We start from the raw sequence: 19,907 nt of genomic DNA, 5'->3' as shown, positions 1-19,907 counted from the left end.
AAAATACCAGTTATCAAGAGTAACAAAAAAAACTACTTATTTTATTCCTATACCAGTTACACTGTCTATTAACTCAAAGGTGTAATAATAAATAGATAGTTATCATGGAGCCCCTATATTGATGAAATTATTTAAAATCAAACATAATTATAAATAATTTACAAATACAAAACCTTATAAAATACTCAGAAAGACACAAAGATAAAGCACATTTCTTATACCATATTCTAGGACTATTCGTACAAGTGATTCTTCTTCCCTAGTTCCATAACAGCATGGAATGGGTTGGCTGAATCAGTTAGGAAAACCAACAACTTAGCACAGTTTTAGTAACTGATTAACATGCATGACTAGATTGACAATGAAATGCAAAAGACATAAATCTTCTCTTTTGAAGTAATATATGTAATTAATATGATAAGGTATCAATCAGATGATAAAAATTATCATTCGATTTTTTACTATAAATAATGATATATTTGTTTGTCTCTGAAACAGCCTTTGTTACTTAAGTTTATTATGTTCAAGAGAAGGAACCACTGAGAGTGCCCTGGTTCTGGTTCTACCTGGATATTTGCAGGAATTTCTGAGTAAAGCTATGTTTGAACAATTTTGTAATGTCAATGAATTTATCCAGTAACATTTCTGGTGACAAACTTAGCTTTACCACTCACACATATGTACATTACTGAATAATGGTAAAAAACTATTATCTTTTAACATGCCAACGGAATTTTTTTTTTTTTTTTAATCAGACATCTGAAAAGGGACTTAAAAATTATAAAATATTTGGTGCATCAAAAAAATATTTTTTATATTCATATTAAGTTAAAGATTTTTACACTTATTTAAAAAAATTTACTTGGCCGAATTTTCCAAGTAATCTGTTGAGGTGTTACTTGAACTGGTGGTTTGAGATTGTCTCCACTTGTCCAGCTCTCTTGTTTGTCCACTTTAAATTCTGACTGGGGATAGGTTATGTACCTCTCTTCACATCTCCTCTTTTGAGTAGTCAGCAGATCACAGTGGTGGGCACTTTTGTCAAAGTTCTGCCAACAACCAATCAGGTTGACAAGTGGTTAGAAACATGCAGGCATCAAAATATGTCTGGTTTTGTTTTATGAGCCCACTGACTGGACCAATTTTTTTATTATAGCATAATTAATATCAGATTCAAGTAATTTCATGTTTTTAAAAAGTACTTAAATTTTTTTTAAAATAATAATACTATCAATAACAATACTTTACTAATAATTGGTCAGTAATATATAAAAAAATTAATGCATTTATGAATACTATGATATCATTTCATTAAGTTGACGATCTTCTAAATGGTTGCAGTCCTTACCTCTGCACCACACCAAGCACATTTATTGGAGGTTCTAATACATGCACCACATGATTCAGCCAGTGTACAAGGATTCTCATCATCTGGACATGATACAAATGATTTAAAAACCATCACTCCACCAAAATGTCAAGTAAACTCATTAAATACTGAATAGAATAAAAGGTTGAAAATAAATATTACCTGCAAATTGCGTTTGAATTCCAGCTATAAAGAGGCAGAAAAAAAACACTAACAATGTCTGATGCATCATAACTGAAATAAGCAAAGGTAATTATAGGGTAAACAAGAAAAACAAACAAAAAAAATTTTTATGAAAACAAAACAAAGCTTATATTTAGTGTAATTGTTTGGTTTAGTCATGTCATTAAATTTGTAATAGGTCTAGACTAACAATAATAAATCTGTGCGATTAGAAATATTTTTAACCAATTGTTTTTGTTTTGCGCAATTTCATGCTTTTAAATTTCTCAATGCACTATAATCTTACCATTTGTCTGGACCAGATGGAAGGAGGTGGGGAGAGAAGGGCGGTATCTGTGTTAATGCTACTGTGATCGCTTTTTAAATGCATGAATGTTCATTCAGGGCTCAAGCCTCCTCAAGGAAACTAATTTCACTACATCTGTTGAGTATGATTTCTTTCCCTTGTTTGATACCAAACAAAATAATTAATAATGAATAGTTAATTAACTAATTGTATTTGTTTTGTTTTTTAAAATTGATTCTTGTTTTGTCAGGTACAAAAAATAATTGTGCAAAACTTCAACTTGATCAGAGATTGGGGGTGGGAGAGATAATGTGTACAAACTTTTGACCATGCAGACAGACAGAGTGAGGTGATATAAGCCTTGTAAAAATACAGCAATAATATTCAGATACAAAATATAAACTGTGTGTAAAGTAAAGCAACACTGCACAAAACAATATAAATACTGTTCAATTGATGCATAAATGATGTATAAATGATACACTAGAGCTAGATTTTTAAATCTAGATTTAGATTTAAGTTCTAATTAAAATCATTATAGAATCTAGATCTAGAATTTCTTGGTCTAGTTTAGAATTTTTGTTGTTTTACATGTTTCGGTTGTTCCTTCAGAGTTGTCCAAACCTCCCGTAGGACGACAGGGGGATGGGAGCAGGCAGGGTTTGAACCTGAGACCATCGATGAATCTAAACGACAATCCAGCGCGCAAACCGCACTACCAGACAGCCATGATTTAGACTAGATCAAGATCTATAATTTTAATTTCTAGGCTAAAAGTGTAGATTTTTATTTCTTAAGTCTAGATTGTCAATATGTCAATTTGCAATGTTATAAAATACTAAAACTAATCTACTATTTTAATATTTCATATTGCAATTAGTCCATTAATTGATTATCTAGTGTTTTTTTTTATATAAATCTTATTTAAATTACATCTACATTATACTAGATCTAGAAGATATAGATATTGAGAGTGCTAAATTAGTAGTTTAATTTAGGTAGATCTACATCCTCATTCTAGTTCCATTTAAATGAAAATGCTCAATACCAAAAGATTTTCTAAAATCGCTCTTCTGACATATTGTACATATCCGGTAGTTTTCATTCCATAATGTGTAGGTATATTATCAATAGTAGGCTATTAGTTTGTAACCAGTTTGTCATTAGATAAAGAGCAATGCCTGGTGGTGCGGTTAGCGCGCAGGACTGATTATCTCTACGGTCTTGGTTTCATACCCTGCTCGATGCCATCCTCAGTCGACCAGCGAATATGTGGATCCGACAGGGATCCGTCTCCCACGGGGGCCGCCTCTGTAATCTTATTACGATACTACTTGAGAAATAGAAAAGGAAGTAACTTACTGCTCTAAATATCTTCTGCAAAAAGAATTATTTTTCTTCAAAACAAACCAAACCTGCTACCAAAAACATCGACTGGGTTTTCCCTTCCTTGCAGTTTTAGATTCGTCTCATTTATTTTCATTGTTATATACACCATAAAGTAACATTTTTGCAACCAATTGTCGTTCTCTAATTCATAGTGATTAAACTCTTTCACTCTTAACTGATGGTACCAACGTTGATATGACCCCATTAAATTAAATTAATTTTTAGTTTTATAAACTTTAATTTGTGTTATATAAAAAGAGCATGCATTCTTCTATAATTATATACCTTATATAACATTTCTTGATTGCATACAAAAAAGTTATTGAAGTTTAATCATAACAGGGTAGTGAAACACAAATGAGCAAAATTAGTAAATTTGTCGGAACGTGGAAAATAAGAGAAAGAGTTAATGCCTTTTTCATTTAGGAATGTATTTCATGCTTTCAAGAACAAGGCAAAACGTTTCAACACCTTTGGAAAGCCCTCACACTTTATAGGGCAGAAAGAGCTCGTAATACTGAGTCTCCATTTGGTTTAACAATTCTTTACACCGACAATGGTAGAGTGCTTTTGACAAGATGCTGCTAACAATCTTGATTACCAAATTCATGACCTCAACTGGAAATGTTTGGCCACAAAGTGCTTCTTGGTGTATTTTGCAGTGAAACGTAAGAATTTCTCTGTTTATTTTGCTCAGAAAAATCATTGTTGCTTTTTTATTTTTTTTCAGTCATACCTCTGGCTCTCAGTGGCTATTGAAACAATTTTATTTAAATCGATCTTCATGTATTCAAGGTATGTTTGCATGGCATACACTCTACCTTCCCTTCTAGTTTGTCCAGAGAACGCTAGCAATCCTAGATGTTCTTCCTTTGGACCTTGGGAAGACATATACCTGACAAAAAGGGCAACTTTTGCCGTGTATTTATGTCACAAGACTTTTATCTGTAGCAATTGATAAGACAGAAGAAAGTTGAATATCTTCCACCAGCTAATATGTTACATTTGAAGACATTTTAGCTATTCTATCTTCTGCTGTTTTAGCAGATAGTGGCAAATCTTTTCTGGTTTGTTTTTGTAATCACGAAACAGTTCTTCTTCAAACTATACGTCACAGCCAAATCAGTGACGACGCGTGTAATGGGGGAGTGGTGTGGTGAAAAGCGAGTATAATTGGCTGAAAGACAGAATCAGTGCCTAATCCTCGTTAAATGATTCAGAACTATTTGAATTTTTTTTTTCGATAACATAAATAGTATTTGCCTATGGAACTAAAGAGCTGCAGCTTCACATCCAAAGAACCGCATGTGGCTCGCGAGTCGCAGGTTGCTGATCCCCGGTACTGTGGTAGTGCTAGTCCCCTGCAGTTTACGTGATAATATGAAAAACTACTTATTGATGAAAAACTACTTATTGATTGTTGTTTTAAATTATGTCCAACTTATTTGCATAGTAAATAAATTGTTTCACTTTTAAAAAAAAGTTAAAATTTTTTTTGTAAATGTAGTATTTAGTATGACAGAACTTACATAACTTAGCAATTTAATTGTAAAAAAATAATATTTTTTTAATCAAAAATCTAAAACCATTTGCATAAATGTGTTAAAAAAATGGTAAATAGTAATCTCCCTTACTAAAAAGCATCCAGTGTATGTTACTATTAATAGTGAATAGTTGTAAAAATGGTGTATTTTTATGAAAAAATGCTTGCATAATTGATTTTAAAAATTTGATTTTTCACTTTCAGAAAAGAAAAAAGTAGCCGACGCATCAGAATGAATGATCTAAAATATCATGATGCCCGATTTCATTTTCTCTTCTAGCTTCTGAGATCTAATCGGGACAGACGGACGGACAGACAGGCCACAAAAAACTAAAAGTGTCTTTTCCCCTTTTGGGGGCCCCTAAAAATCAGGATATCTAACATAATTTAGTAACAAATATCATGTCTTTTATAGTAAAAGTATTTTTTACTGTGACAAATGATTCTAACTGATATGCTTCATACTTTCATCAACTAGTAAAGCAAGAGCAAGATTCAATTTCAAGATTGTAAAATATTTAGAGATAATAGAGGTAATAGACAGAACGAACATTGAAGCTGACTTAAATGTGACCTGTGTAGAATAGGGGTAATAGCGAAGCATAGAATAAATTTATACAAAGCCTTCAAATTGTTAATACTTAGTTACAGACACACAGCTAGTTTTTTCTATTTCTACAAAGAACTTCTCTTTCTACTTCCCTACTACAACATTTAGAAATACAAATATGAAAATACCAAATACAGTGCCTCTAAATATCTGTAAAGAGAGAAATACAGTAGCTCTAAATATCTGTAAAGAGAGAAATACAGTGCCTCTAAATATCTGTAAAGAGAGAAATACAGTGCCTCTAAATATCTGTAAAGAGAGAAATACAGTAGTTCTAAATATCTTTAAAGAGAGAAATACAGTGCCTCTAAATATCTATAAAGAGAGAAATACAGTAAAAAAAAAAGTAAAAAAGTAAAGAGAAATAAACACTAGACAAGCCAAATGAAGGGGAAATAAATGTTTACAAGTGCCAATAATTGTATTCATAGGCAGACACAGAATAAAAAAAGGGGAAAACATTCAGTGCAAACAATTGATGACATGATGGGTCATCTTATCAGTTGTATTTTTATCAGTTCTGTTGAATCAGGAATCCCTGAGGAGAAATCCACAGAGAGGAGAGCTCACAGCTCAGTAGTTCTCTAATGTCACCAATGAAACAGTATATTCCCATGGATCAAGAGAGGAAGCCCAGTGTTGTGAGACAAATCACAAACCAAAAACAGGATGAGAATGCTTAACAGATAAACTGAATTTATTGAAGAAATAAAACACAAACAAAGAGGATGAGAATATTTAACAGATAAACTGAATTTATTGAAGAAATAAAACACAAACAAAGAGGATGAGAATATTTAACAGATAAAGTGAATTTACTGAAGAAATAAAACACAAAGAGGATGAGAATATTTAACAGATAAAGTGAATTTACTGAAGAAATAAAACACAAACAAACAAGGAATTTCCCCACCTTAACAGACTGCTAGAACTGATACCAAAGGAGCCTAATCTGAACACTCCTTTACTCCCTGCCAGATACACCTAGTCCATAGTGCTGTAGTGTGTGTATGTGTATGGCTTGTGTGCAAGGTGTGTTTACACAGCACTTTGCAGCAAACCTATTTAGTGACAGTAACAGCCAGTGTGTCAGACTACACAACTGCAACATGACACCAGTATCTGTTCTGACCTCTATTCCCTTATACTACAAAAAAAAGTAAACACCTTCTGAATGCCAATAAAAAAATCTGTACACTATTAGAGAAGATAAAACACAAGTGAGGTAATGCACCCACAAAGTGTACACAAATAAAACTGCTTTGCAATTTCACATTTGAAATAAAGATGTATGTATGTCATAGAACATTAAGACACTTTTAACATTAGAGAACAATGAATAAAGAGCAACTATTTTGGGGAAACATAACATTTTTATGTGTTACTATAAAGATATAGGGTGTGTCAAAAAAATGTATACACACTTTGAACTGTCATAGACAATTTATTTCCTGTTCTACAATGCTAAATTTCTGTGAGAAAGTGATGTTATGTTTCTTCAACAAGTTGTAGCAGTGGCAAGGAAGTAACTGCAACATGGTGGACGTGCGTTTGATTTTTGAAGAGCGGACGTACGAGCATACCTGGATCACAATGTGCCAGGCCAGTGGATAGGATGCATGGGACCAATTGAGTTTCCTGCACGCTTTCCAGACCTCACGCAGATGGATTTCTTCTTATGAGGCACAGTTAAAGATGAGGTGCACAAACGTAAACCATGTAACCTGGACACGCTGTGGAATGAGATTCAGGCGGTGTGCGCAGAAATCTCAGTGGACACTTTGGTACGGAATCAGTGTTGACTCGTACTCAGCAATGTATTTATGCTGAAGGCCACCAGTTTAAACATTACTAACATTAATCACATTTATTTTTTCAGTTGGACATTAAGCTTTCCATGTCCAGAAATTTAGCATTGTAGAACGGGAAATAAATTGTCCAAGACAGTTCAAAGTGTGTATACATTTTTTTGACGCACCCTGTAAATGAAACATTTGTGAAACAAAGGTCAAAGTTTAAATCAATATTGCCAGGGCCTCACATAATTCTTCTTTTCACATTCTTTCCATTTGTTTACATGGCTATTAATGGTGTGTGTCTTGCAATATTTGATTATGAAGAAAAAAACAACAAAAAACTAGAAAGTAAAAAAAAAAATTCCCTTTAAGGTTTTTAGGTAAAGTGGTGTTCTTTCATTTTGTTTTTGAAGATGTAATAGTCTCACTGGTTGTTATTGCTGGAAGTGGTAATGGTTACTGTGGTGGTAATGGTAATGGTGGTAATTACCTATAAAATGTTTTCAATGGCATGCATCTCAAATAGCCAATGAAAACCAGTCCAACTCCTGGCCTTCGCATGTGGTTTAGACACTGAGCCTAGCAGAACTGTTACCATTGACAGAAGAAGGGGTAAAAATGAGGAGGGGCTCATTAGCCTTGGCTGGCTACCCACCCAGCATAAGGAAAACTCTGAATTCAAATCTCCGCTACTTTGTGGCTAAGCCCTAATCATTGGAAAGATTTTGGAAGACAACCCTGAGGAAAAATCAGGAGCTGGCACCCCTTAGGCAGCTTGAGCACACAGTTCCACAACATTGTGGGAGAACCTGTGACACTACTGATCCAAACTGTATCAGATATTTGCCGTTCCTTTGGACACATCAACTGTGTGGAGAGGGGGAGCTGCTGTGTGAGCAAAATCATTTCAACCAAAAAAATAATGACCAGGCTTTCATATCATTTGTTTTAAGAGATGAATTACAGGTGCTCTATGACTGAAGGAAGCCAACTTTCTAATGGTATCACTGCAAAAACGTATCAATTTTACTGTGAGATACCAGATCAGATGAGCTCTAGTAATTACCTCTTCCATCAACAGTTCCCACAAATTCTGAATTTCATATTTGACTCATCTCCATCCCCTTACCCTTCTGTGGTAAACAGCAAATAAAAATAGTGAAAGGAGGATTCAATTAAATAAGGATTTTCAAAAGTACTTATCTATGCCCACTAATGCAATGCAGACCAGACTACACTGAACATGCAATGATTTCATGGAAACTAGTGCCCACTGAGCAGGGTGTCATGGAGACCAGAGCACACAGAGAATGATGATATCATACTAGATATAAACAATCATTTCATGTTAAATATCAATCAATACAAGCAGCTTTTCTCACCAGGGCCCTTAAAATATCTCCTTACTGGTCTTCTTATTGTGTATCAGCCATACATGAATCATTCTAAGAGATTTACATTAAACATTGTATGCTTTAGAATACTTTGAAAAATGACTAAGTCAAAAGATGTTTCCTAATCTTCAGTTGAAAAATGGTGAAAGTAACGTGATTCCTAGCTCTTGAAATATCTGTTGTGTTGAAAGATTTCATTAGTCATTTGACAAATGATTCACAGTGTGTGCCACACAAATAGAAGTGTGTAAAAAAGTGTTAGGACACTACAAATGATTCAACTTAAGATTTTTTACTGCAACAATAGAGGTAAGTGGGCAGACATGCATGCTAACATTTGGACAAGGACATGGAGAGAGGCAGTATACAATATAAAAACATCATGGTGTGTTTCCAGAAAGGATGCTAAAAACAAAGTGTTTTTAATGTTATTTGTTTCTAAGCAACAATCCTAGGAAATAACTTTCATTATTATAAAAACTGAATTACTAGAGACCATTATTGATATTTGACTTAGCTTCTTTGTGTGTGTGAGTGTGTTTACTATGAGATCTGATGCAACAATAAAAGGGATACAAATGTGTGTGTATCTGCATGTAGATTGAGTGTCACATAAAATTATATTGTTTTTCTGGTACCAGCAGCAGTGTTTCTCAAACTTTGAGATGTCAAAGGACGTCTGAAGAAAGCTAAAAATTTTATACAATTAAAATAGTTTCTTCCCTAAAAGCCTGTATACCTGATCAGATAATTTTAACAGTAATCAAATTGCCCCTCAATACTTTTAATATGTCTATTACGAACTATTTTATGACTACCTAAACCAAAGGTTTGAAGACATTCTTCCCTTGGATACTTCCGACTGGGTATTGGGCCCTTTTGCGCATAGACAAACTCATATCCCAATCACAGATGAAAGGAGATGAATTTATTCTAATACTGGAGCAGCTTATTTGAAGTATCCAAAAATGAGAAACTTAAATTCAATGTTTGAACAAGGATACCACAAATTCTGGTTTCAAAAACAGATTTCAATTTTATATCCATTGCACAGAAGTTGTTGACTGCTTTCCCATCTTCTTATTTGGTACTAAGACATGAACCTCATCACAAATTAAAGAAACCGACTAGAAATTTGTGCTCGTTGCGATCTGCTACTTATAAACATTGAGCCAGATATAATCTAAATACGCTCATAAAATCTCATTATGTTTATCCAAGTCATTATTTTTTTTTTTAAATAAATTTATAAATATTGTACAAGACAGACATACAGACAGAGTGAGTTGATATTAGCTTTGTAGCAACATAACAAATCAAAACTATTTTAATAAAAATATATGTGTGTGACTCATGCTGAAAATTTAAAGTATTCCACTTAAGTATAAGTGTTGTAACAAATGCTAAGCTATTATGGAATCTCCCTTACTGGTGAAATGAATATATGTAGAAGCTAAAAAGAAGTGCCTGACTTCCGCCCATCAAGTGCACTTGTACATTAGAATATTCAATAAATACTAGAGTTGTGAAGTAGTCATTTTGAGACATATCAAAACTTTATAATAAACAAAATGTATTGATTACTGCCCTTGCAATAATAGGAATTCACTACAGATTAAAATTAAAACTCTAGTCATTGCCAGATCTAAATAAGTTATAGAATATTAGCCTTAAAAGATAAGTTGATTTTTTTAAAAATTAAAATCAAAATAAACTTAGCCTATAGTCTAGATCAAATCTATTGCGCAGCTCTATTTATAGGATATTACAATTGAGACTCTAGACAATAGATTTATAATAAGCCTTTAATCCTATATTTAGATGTAGTGGTATAAGTTGAATTTACATTTTGTAGATCGTTGCTTTAATGTTTGAAATTAAGAATAGAAAACTATGAAACCTTCTATTTTCATAAGCGATTCGCTGGCATAGTAATCAGTTAGTGAGGAAGCTAAGGAGGCTTTAGCCATCAAGTTAGAATTTTTTTTTTTAATAAATATGTATTTAAAAAGCAATTATCCAGATACCCCCTACTTTCTCCCCCACCCCTTTCCAACTGGTCCAGACAAGTGATAGGAGCATAGCGTACTGAGAAAGCTAAAAGCATGAAATTGCGATAAACAAAAACAATTGGTAAGAATATTTGTAATTGCAGATTTATTAATGTTAGTCTAGATCTATTACAAATTTAATTACATAACTGATCCAAACAAATTGATAGAACTATGCTTCATATTAGCTTTGTTTTTTTTTGTAATTACTTTTTTTGTTTTTCTTTTTTCTATAAATAGTATTAGACTTTGATCTTTGTCTCTAGGAGTTTACATTTAGACTAATCTAGAATCTAGAAAAGATGAGTACATATGGTCAATATGGAATAATCTAGGCCTACATTTAAGTTATATAAGATATATTATTTTTATACAGCATATAGAAGAGCCTATAGAGGATTAAGCTGAATATTACTCCTAAGTTATTACACACTAAATTTCTACATATCTATATACTATATATCTTAGTTTATAAATAACAGACATTCCTTCAAAAGAGAAGATAATTATGTCCTATGCATATTGCATCTAAGAATTAATTAAGTTGTGCATGTTGATTAGAAGGTGACTTAAATTCTGGTTATACTCTGCTAAGTCATTGGTTTGCCTTGCTGATACAGTTCTTTGCTCTTAACACACTAGACTTGGGAAGAAGGAGAACTTTAAAGTATATAGGCTATATTGTCCTTGCAAACAGATCTCTGATCTAATAAGGAATTATGTAGCCTACATGCCTTTCTCTTCCTGTCATGTATTTCTGAGTATTTTATTCCATAGAGTGTTTTTGTATTTTATTATAATTCCTAGTACTGATGTATGACTATATAGATCAATATCTAGATTATAATATGACTATATCTATATATATATATATCATTATCATGATATCTATAATCTATTATAAGAGTCATTTTTTATACTATTTCTAGATCTATTACAATTAGTTCAGTAATCCAGCACTAATATAATTTGAATATAGATCTAGTGATCTAGTCTAGATATCTATTTGTAATTATTTGTATTACAACCAATATTAGTATTAGTGACTTATTAGTCAATAGTCATAGATTGACAATTGACATAGATTATGAGCATGATAATTCATGATGTCGATGATGATCATCAGTCATGATAAATCTAGATCTATAATAATCTATATAATATAGATTAGGTCTCTACTCAAATAAGTTCTTAACACTACAGACTACAGATGAGATATCATCTAGATCTATATCTAGCTTACCTGTGAAACACCTGACCCACGGGACACACACTCACTGACTCAGTACACTCTGTGCTGTTCCTGACTTGACTGTAGTGTGTTTCTGTTAGGGCCTGTTAGACTCTACTAGATTATATCTAGACGTCTAGATTCTAGATCAATTTATGTCTATTCTAGATCTAGATTTAGTACTGTAACTGTGTAGGCCTACCTCTCTCTCTCTCTCTCTGATCGAGTCTCCTCTACAGTACTCTACACCGTACCACTAGTCTACACTCTACGACACTCTTAGTCTTAGACTCTACGTCTACAGTAGTACAGTGACAGTCTAGACTGCTCCACAAGTTCACTTCTCCAGTCGAGATGAGATAGACTAGACTAGATCTAGATAAGTATCATTTAATTAATAATTAGAATCTAGATCTCATTATCTAGACTAATACTTTACCAACTAAAATAGTCTAGATAGATCTAGACTTAGACTTTAGAACTTTAGACAGTTAAATGATGAAAATCTAGAGGATACGGTAGCATCAAATTCAATTCGATTGCACTTAAATTATTTCAAGTGCTCGTTTCCGTAATCGACTCGGCCAACCATGCCTGACCTACATTACATTTTGTCAAAAGACTTAGATCTAGACTCAGTAGGTCTACTAACTAAGGTACAAATTTATCAACCGGGCCAACAATGTGACACATGCGTTGGACAATACCTAAGACAAGCCCAACGACGCGGGATAGGCAAATGCTTATAAAAACTTACTCATTGTTTTTGAGTACACAATAGATATAAGAAACAATTAAAAGAAATAAAACATTCGAACTTATGTTAGCCTTCTAGATCTACTTGTGGAGGTGGTCGTATACGCAAGGGCATACACCAAATAGCAGAGGAAATTTGTTTTAACACAAACTCGGGAGGATAGGCGACCTTTTGTGGGCAGAGGCGTAGCTAGGGTGGGGAAGGGAGGGGGAGAATTTGAAAATCCCCAGGCCCCCACTTGAGGGGGGGGAATGAGTGGGTTTGTTTGTTTTTTACATTAAATATAAATATTACGCAAAATGCAGGGGCACCCAAAGAGGTCAAGCCCCTCCCCCGGACCCAACATGAAGGCCACGGTTTAAACTAATACACACAGTAAGAAGCATGGGCGTAGCCGGGGGGGGGGGGTTAACAACCCCCCCCCCCGAAATGAAATCCACCCCAGGGGGGGGGGGGGTCGGAGTTTAGTGACTGATCTATTGCTTTAATTTTGTTTATTTTAGGTGAAATTTTAATACTAAACCATCACTTGCCCTAGCACAGCCAAGGGTTTTTTTTTTTATTGAGTTTAAAACCCCTTATCAGGGGTTTTGAGTTTGAAACCCCCTACCAAGGGGTTTTAAGTTTGAAACCCCCTACCAATGGGTTTTGATTTTGAAAACCCGCTACCAGGGGGTTTTAATTTTAAGTTTAAAACCCCCTACCAGGGGTTATAGGGATTTTGAGTTTGAAACCCCCTACCAAGAGGTTTTGAGTTTGAAACCCCATACCAGGGGGCTTTGAGTTTTAACCCCCCTACCAGGGGTTTTGAGTTTAAACCCCCCTACCAGGGGTTTTGAGTTTGAAAACCCCTACCAAGAGGTTTTGAGTTTGAAACCCCATACCAGGGGGCTTTGAGTTTTAACCCCCCTACCAGGGGTTTTGAGTTTAAAACCCCCTACCAGGGGTTTTGAGTTTGAAAACCCCTACAAATGCAAACGACAATTCCAAGAGCACATCTAAGGAAGAATTTGATTTTAACCCCTCTCCAAAATTTACGATAAACCCCTCTTCAAATAAAAAAAAAGCAAATTACATATTTAAACTGTATGAGCGTAGCCAAAGGGGGTTTTGAGTTTAAACCCCTCTTCAGCTGGGTTTGAAGCTAAAATTACCTATTCAATTAAAAAAAAAAAAGCAAATTACGCACTCAAAATGCTATGAGCATAGCCAAAGGTGTTTTTTTTAAAGTTTAAACCACCCGCCAGTGGGGTTTGAAGCTAAAAAATAAATCTTCAAAATAAAAATAAAACAACTTCGTAATCAAAATTCTATGAGCGTAGCCAAGCCGATTGGGTGTTTTGAGTTAAAATTTCCCTTCAGAGGGGTTTGATGCTAAAAAATACCTCTTCAATATAAAAAAAAACCAAATTACGCACTAAAATTCTTTAAACCAATGGGGGATTTTGAGTTTCAACCCCTCTCCCCCAGATGGCTTTTTTTATAAATTTAAAACTCCTCAAGATAGTTTTGAGGTTTAACCTTCCCCCCCCCCCCCCCCCACAGATGATTTTGACGATAAAACTTCCCTTTTCGATATAACATCTAAAGTAAAATAGTCACATAATTTCAAGATCGTAGTCAAGAGAAGTTACACATGTTTACCAGTGGCTGGGCTCCATTAATAAAGTGCAATGAAATTGAAAAGCACTAAATGTGGCTCTACAAAAATGGCTAAGACGGATTTTAGGAGTCAGTTATAGAGATAGGGTCTAAATCAAGGAAATCCTATGCCGAAATGGGAGTCGATCCCTTAGTAAGGTTGTGACAGAGCGTCGCATGATGTTGACAAAATGAATTACGCATAATAAGAGTTGCGATGACATCCTAGTACAACTTGGCGCCACACTTTCATGGAGGTCCTCAGAGCAGGTGGGAAGAGGCTTCAGACATTGCCAGTGACAGAATTTTGTGTAAACAGCTTGCTAGCAAATGCGCCGAACGGCGCAGAACGGTCTAAGTCAGTAAGAATAGCACATTACGTTTTTCAAATAAAACTTTTTAATAGCAAAATAATGCACTGTAGGTACCTCAGAATATGCATTTAGTTGGCTTTCAATACAAGAAATATTGCTTGGCGGCGGGGCTCTGCCCCGCGCTGGGGGAGCTCTCAGTGCTCCTCCAAGTTCCTTTGCTGGCAAGGGCGAGGAGTCTACAATTTTTTTACCAACTCCAAGAAGAACCTATTCTAGGGCACAATAAACGTCTTCCAAAAGAATGAAGGGTCAGAATGTAATAGAGATTAATTATGTACACACACACACACATTTATCCATACAAACATATAAATATATATATAATTTGTTTTCGGGGGGGGGGGGGATCCCCTCTAACTCCCCCCCCCCCCGAAAAAAATTCCTGGCTACACCCATGGTAAGAAGCTAGAGCCATGAACAAATGGACACGATGAAGAACGAGACACGGAAACTAAAAGGTACATTTCGGTGAGTACACTGGAAGGACAAAGGGACTCGTTGTTGGGAGAGCAGTTACCTAATCGAGACTTTGGCTGTACAAACAGTGCTAACGGAGATGCTAGGAGGTTGTAGTGCCGTGACTGTGTTGTTGGCAAGTCTTGCGGGTGTGGCTTTCAAGACGAGTAGCGGGACAACGATTGCTACGATGAGCTTAAAACGAGAAGTACCGACTTGAAAATAAAGAGATAGATGAAGAAATAAGAGAGGTGTTCTGTTATGTAGCCTACCTGAATCTTTTGCTCCTAATGTATCTGCTACGACTACCTCAATGAGCCAATGATCAAGACAACGTTGGGTGTGCGTCCAAACCTGTTGATGTGGACCTTAAAGACCTCTTTCTGCAAGTACCTACGAGGGAAACTCGAATCTTGATAACTGCACACTCAGTCACTGGCGTTTAACAAGAACTGTACATGCGGTGCCTCAGATGGAGATACCTGCAAATGTATGTCAGAAAAGATACATGCAAATGCGTGGCAGAGGAGATACCTGCAAATTCGTTGCAGAGACGATACCTGCAAATGCGTGGCAGAGAAGATACCTGCAAATGTGTGACAGAGAAGATACCTGCAAATGTGTGACAGAGAAGATACCTGCAAATGTGTGGCAGAGAAGATACCTGCAAATATGTGGCAGAGAAGATACATGCAAATGCGTGGCAGAGAAGATACCTGCATATGTCTGTCTTAGCTGTCGGTTGTCTGTCTGTGCTTGGTTCTCTTTCGCCGTCGTGTCTGTTCACGGCGATGGATTTCCTTTTGGTCTCAAATGTGTATCCCGTGGCTGGGACTAAGCTGGTCTTTAAAGCGTTTTTGGACGGGGGGGGGGGAGCACCTCTGCTACGCTGACAACCTTTCCATATAGGATATGTGCCCATTGAAAATGTCAATAGTAGGCCTAATATTTAAGTGTCTATTAGTTTCCTTTTTTTTAAATTGTAATGTAGAAAAAAAAACTGTGCTACAAAGTATTATTCTAGTATTATATAAAATATATATAACGCATGCCATAGACTATATATTACATGGACTGCCAACACTAAGGAAACTAAGCATAAGTTTCTTTCACCGAGGCGTCCTTGGTTGCGTGGTAAATTGACTTCCGGTAGAATTTGTTACTATATAAAGAAACTATTCCCGAAGATTTTTACCATCAATTTTACAGCAAATCATAAATGGAAACTTAATTGTCATATACGATGTTACAGAGGTAAGTGTGCACAAATCAATTTGTGACTTAGATCTATGACTATAAAGCTTTGTAACTGATTTTCTTAGCCAATATAGATAATTAGCCAAGCCTGTATTTCGTGTATTCTTGTTTACGACATTAATTGTCTGCTAATTGGTGCTGCCAGTTTGGATTATTTGTTTTTCTTTTTTTTTTCATCACATTTGATAATTATTATCATTATTTTTACAATGTATATTTTAAATGTGATAAGCGATTTACTGAAAGAGTCAATACATTTCTGAGAGTGTCATTTATTAATTTTGTATATAATGGGTGATACAGGCCTAAGTTAAGTCTGTGAATGAGTCAGTCTAAATAAATTAACAATATAGTGAGTCAATAATTTTAAGCCTACAATCTTACATCTTTACCAACTTTTGTTCAGATCTACAAATATTTTTTTTATTCAATTTGATTTTAATTTCAAGATAATGTGCATTTTTATCTATAGTAATGGAAAATCAACCATAAAAAAAAAAAAAAATCAACGACGTATGTACGACTAACTGAAAAATCTGCATAAAAATTTCGGCCTTCAAGTTTTTAGTGTTGTTTTTTTTAACTAACTAGAATCCCAAATAACATCCAATTCTTCTAAAAGCTATAAAAAGATCTGATATTGTTTCGAATATATTCGCCCAATAAAATTTTAGAATCATTTAGGCTCTACTTCACTAGAAAGTGATTGTACACATAAACATGTAGACTTTCACCCAGATGTAGTGACCTATGGCTATAAACTTTATCTACAAATACGAACTTACACACAACACACTACTACACTACTATATATATATATATATATATATATATATATATATATATATATATATATATATATATACATTTATATATATATATATAATAGAACACTAAACACTATTTATGTAAATGCCCATTTTTAAGTTTGTAAAATAATAATTTGTTTTTATAAAAAATCTGGCTATGCCTATAGTACTTTAAACAAAATTATGACTAAAAATATTATGAACGTCGAGTCTCTAGATTCATCATCTTTGTGTGTCTGATAAACCCAGAGAATGAAGATATAGAATCTATATAGGCCCCCTATTATATAGATATATAGAATCTAGCTTTAGTTGACTCTAGACTAGATCTAGGATAATTTCAAGTCTAGATGTTCAGCTTCATCTTACCTTGATCATGATGATTAATTTTAATCTGACTTCCTGACTTGTTAACTTAAACTTCGTCTTACTTAGCCCTTAGGCGCCTTAGCCTTAGCTTCTTCATATGTGAATCATGAATGGAAGTGCTTGGCTCACAGTGTCACAGATCGTTCTTTAAACTATTTGAAGATCTACTTTATCTTTACTAACGACTCTAATCTATATCTAGTTTATGCCTATATTTTATATGATAATAATAGACATAGACTCTTATAATAAAGACGAAGTTATAAGATCTAGAATCTGTATCTAGATCTATTCCCATTTGTGATTTATACACTACAGATTTAATGTTTCTGATGAGCAATACTACTATCTACAGCCATGCCCATTAACATAGGCCCTACTCATGTACTAGATCTAGCTCTTTTGATCACAACTCATATCTTGCCTAGATATAAACAACTGTACTAGATTGGACTAGACATTCTAATCGGTTCTATTTTCGTTTTTCATTATTCTCACATATTCTAGTAGGCAATAGGTACCAAATTGTGCTATTTATTCACTGTAGATCTAGATCTTAACTTTTCTCTTAACTACCAAAGAAGTACACAAAGGATGTTGAAAGGTACCCAAAGGGCTCTTATTGCTACCATTCAATGTGTGGAATCAAGTATTTACCCACATACTGTCACAATATGCTCTTATTGTTTTCAAAGGAGTTTTCACACAGTGCCAGAAGCTGTATAAATACATTTAACAGTAAGTTTTTAAGTAATTAATCATTTATTTTTAAACGTTATGTAAGTCTATTTTAATTGTAAGAATCCATGTGCTATTTTATTTAAAGCTAACTTATAGGTGAATATTTACACAATATTGTTGTTATGTTGTAAATAAAACATATTATATTCCCTCCAGCCTGTGCAGGGTATTTCTAAAGTGATAATTTTCTCATGCAGGCCAATACCACTCTTTTGTTATCTAAGGTGTTTTCCTTCAAATTAAATATATTATGCAACAATTCTCAATTAGAAATACAGATTAACCAGTTATCTTGGTGGAAAAGGATGTCAGATGAGTTGAGAAAATGCTTAAAGAAAGTCTTTACATAATTCTTTGAACTAAGTCACTATAAATATTTTGGAGATTTTTAAAATTTAATTAGAATTTTATTATTGCTCACATTAAAAGCAATTGTTCTTTTCTTTTCCGCAGATGTATATTTCAAGAAGAAATGATGCTTTCTTATTTCTAAGAGTTTATCAATAGGATGAATGCCACAAAACTCACTTGTTATGCCAGAAACTCTTCCTACGAAACTTCCAGTAAGTAAAAAAAAAAGTAAAGTTTCCCTTTCAGACCTTGTGATCGATAGGGCAGATGATGTAAAGATCATCTGTTTCTGACCATTCTGTTGCCTACGGTTAACGAGGGTGTCATGTGGCCAGCACAGTGATCAACCGCCATTACTTTCCCCAACTAATGTCAGGTACCCATTAGAGCTGAGTGGACTCAATCTCAAATTAAAAATTCCAGTCTACACCAGGATTTGAACCCCGGTCCCCGGTTCGGAAGCCAAGCGCTTTACCGCTAAGCCACCAGGCCTCCTTTCAGTAAGTAGGGCAGCTTAAAATTTAATACTTTTATCTTAGTGCAAAAAGAATAAAAGCTGTCTTCAAATTCTCCCTTTAAATTTGCAAAGATATGTTTATAATTTAATGTATGCAGTAAAAAATTATGTTTCAAACACTCAGTACAATATTCAATGACTCTCTTTATTTGGGTTACCTCAGCATGCTTGTGCAGAAAATTTCCTGAATTTTTTAAAAAATCTGTTCCCTTCACTTTCAAGTGCATTTAATCATTCATTAAATTTTCATAATATTACTGAATATAATGTCAAAGATTAAATATTGTTATTATTATACTATTCCTTTTTTTTGTAATATTTTAGTTTCATAATATGTTCCCATAGCATTTTTTGTGTAAAACCTCTAATATACTTTACTATACTCCTAATATACTTTTTAAGGAACTGTTTTGTTAGATGTTTTCAGAATTGATTTTATCCGTAAAGGACTTGAACATATGGAAGTTTGGTACTATATGAAACTAAGATTGAATTGGTGACTTGTTATGAATTTAATGTATGTTGTTTCTATTCCATCAACAGTACTAGAATTTGTCCAGTGCCTGTGATCCTCTGAGTTGAAGGAGAATGTGCTCCATAATACCTACTAGGAGCTTGCTGATAGCTGGAAGTTCATGAATACTATGTTGTCCTTGATTTGATGATTCTGAAAACTACCATTTCTGAAGACTTGAGCATTATTTCTATAATTTAAAAAAATCTTTTCAGGAAATATTGTGTTTATAATATTAAGAAAGGGAAGATAATATTGTTCTTACTAAT

The 19,907-nt window shown here is 34.1% G+C and overlaps 1 protein-coding gene and 1 long non-coding RNA gene across 5 annotated transcripts in view; one reads left to right on the top strand and one right to left on the bottom strand.

Moving 5' to 3' along the window:
- Positions 1 to 12,725, bottom strand: part of LOC106079902 (integrin beta-1-like) — a 38,421-nt gene extending 25,696 nt beyond the window's left edge. For 2 of the 4 annotated variants that reach the window (XR_008774998.1, XM_056012232.1), the window contains exons 1-4: positions 11,865 to 12,725; positions 1,532 to 1,603; positions 1,349 to 1,431; positions 863 to 1,049 (exon numbers count right to left, since the gene is read on the bottom strand). Coding sequence is in view for 3 of the 4 variants with exons in the window: in XM_056012232.1 (XP_055868207.1) it covers positions 863 to 1,049; positions 1,349 to 1,431; positions 1,532 to 1,601 (340 nt within the window). In the remaining variant the exon portion in view is untranslated. Of the gene's footprint in view, positions 1 to 862; positions 1,050 to 1,348; positions 1,432 to 1,531; positions 1,604 to 1,838; positions 1,862 to 6,293; positions 6,445 to 11,864 lie in introns of those variants that run through there. The other 2 variants (XM_056012234.1, XM_056012239.1) reach the window with 2 other exon arrangements.
- Positions 12,726 to 17,775: 5,050 nt separating this feature from the next.
- On the top strand, positions 17,776 to 19,906 carry LOC106056805 (uncharacterized). The gene is made up of 3 exons (XR_001215762.2): positions 17,776 to 18,253; positions 18,710 to 18,819; positions 19,668 to 19,906. It is a non-coding gene; the product is annotated as an uncharacterized LOC106056805 (long non-coding RNA).
- Position 19,907: the final 1 nt, after the last annotated feature.

The sequence above is a fragment of the Biomphalaria glabrata genome, chromosome 1 (assembly GCF_947242115.1).
Source record: "Biomphalaria glabrata chromosome 1, xgBioGlab47.1, whole genome shotgun sequence".
Lineage (NCBI taxonomy): Eukaryota > Metazoa > Mollusca > Gastropoda > Planorbidae > Biomphalaria > Biomphalaria glabrata.
Note: the sequence above shows the minus strand (reverse complement) of the source record. Positions and strands in the feature narration are given on the sequence as shown.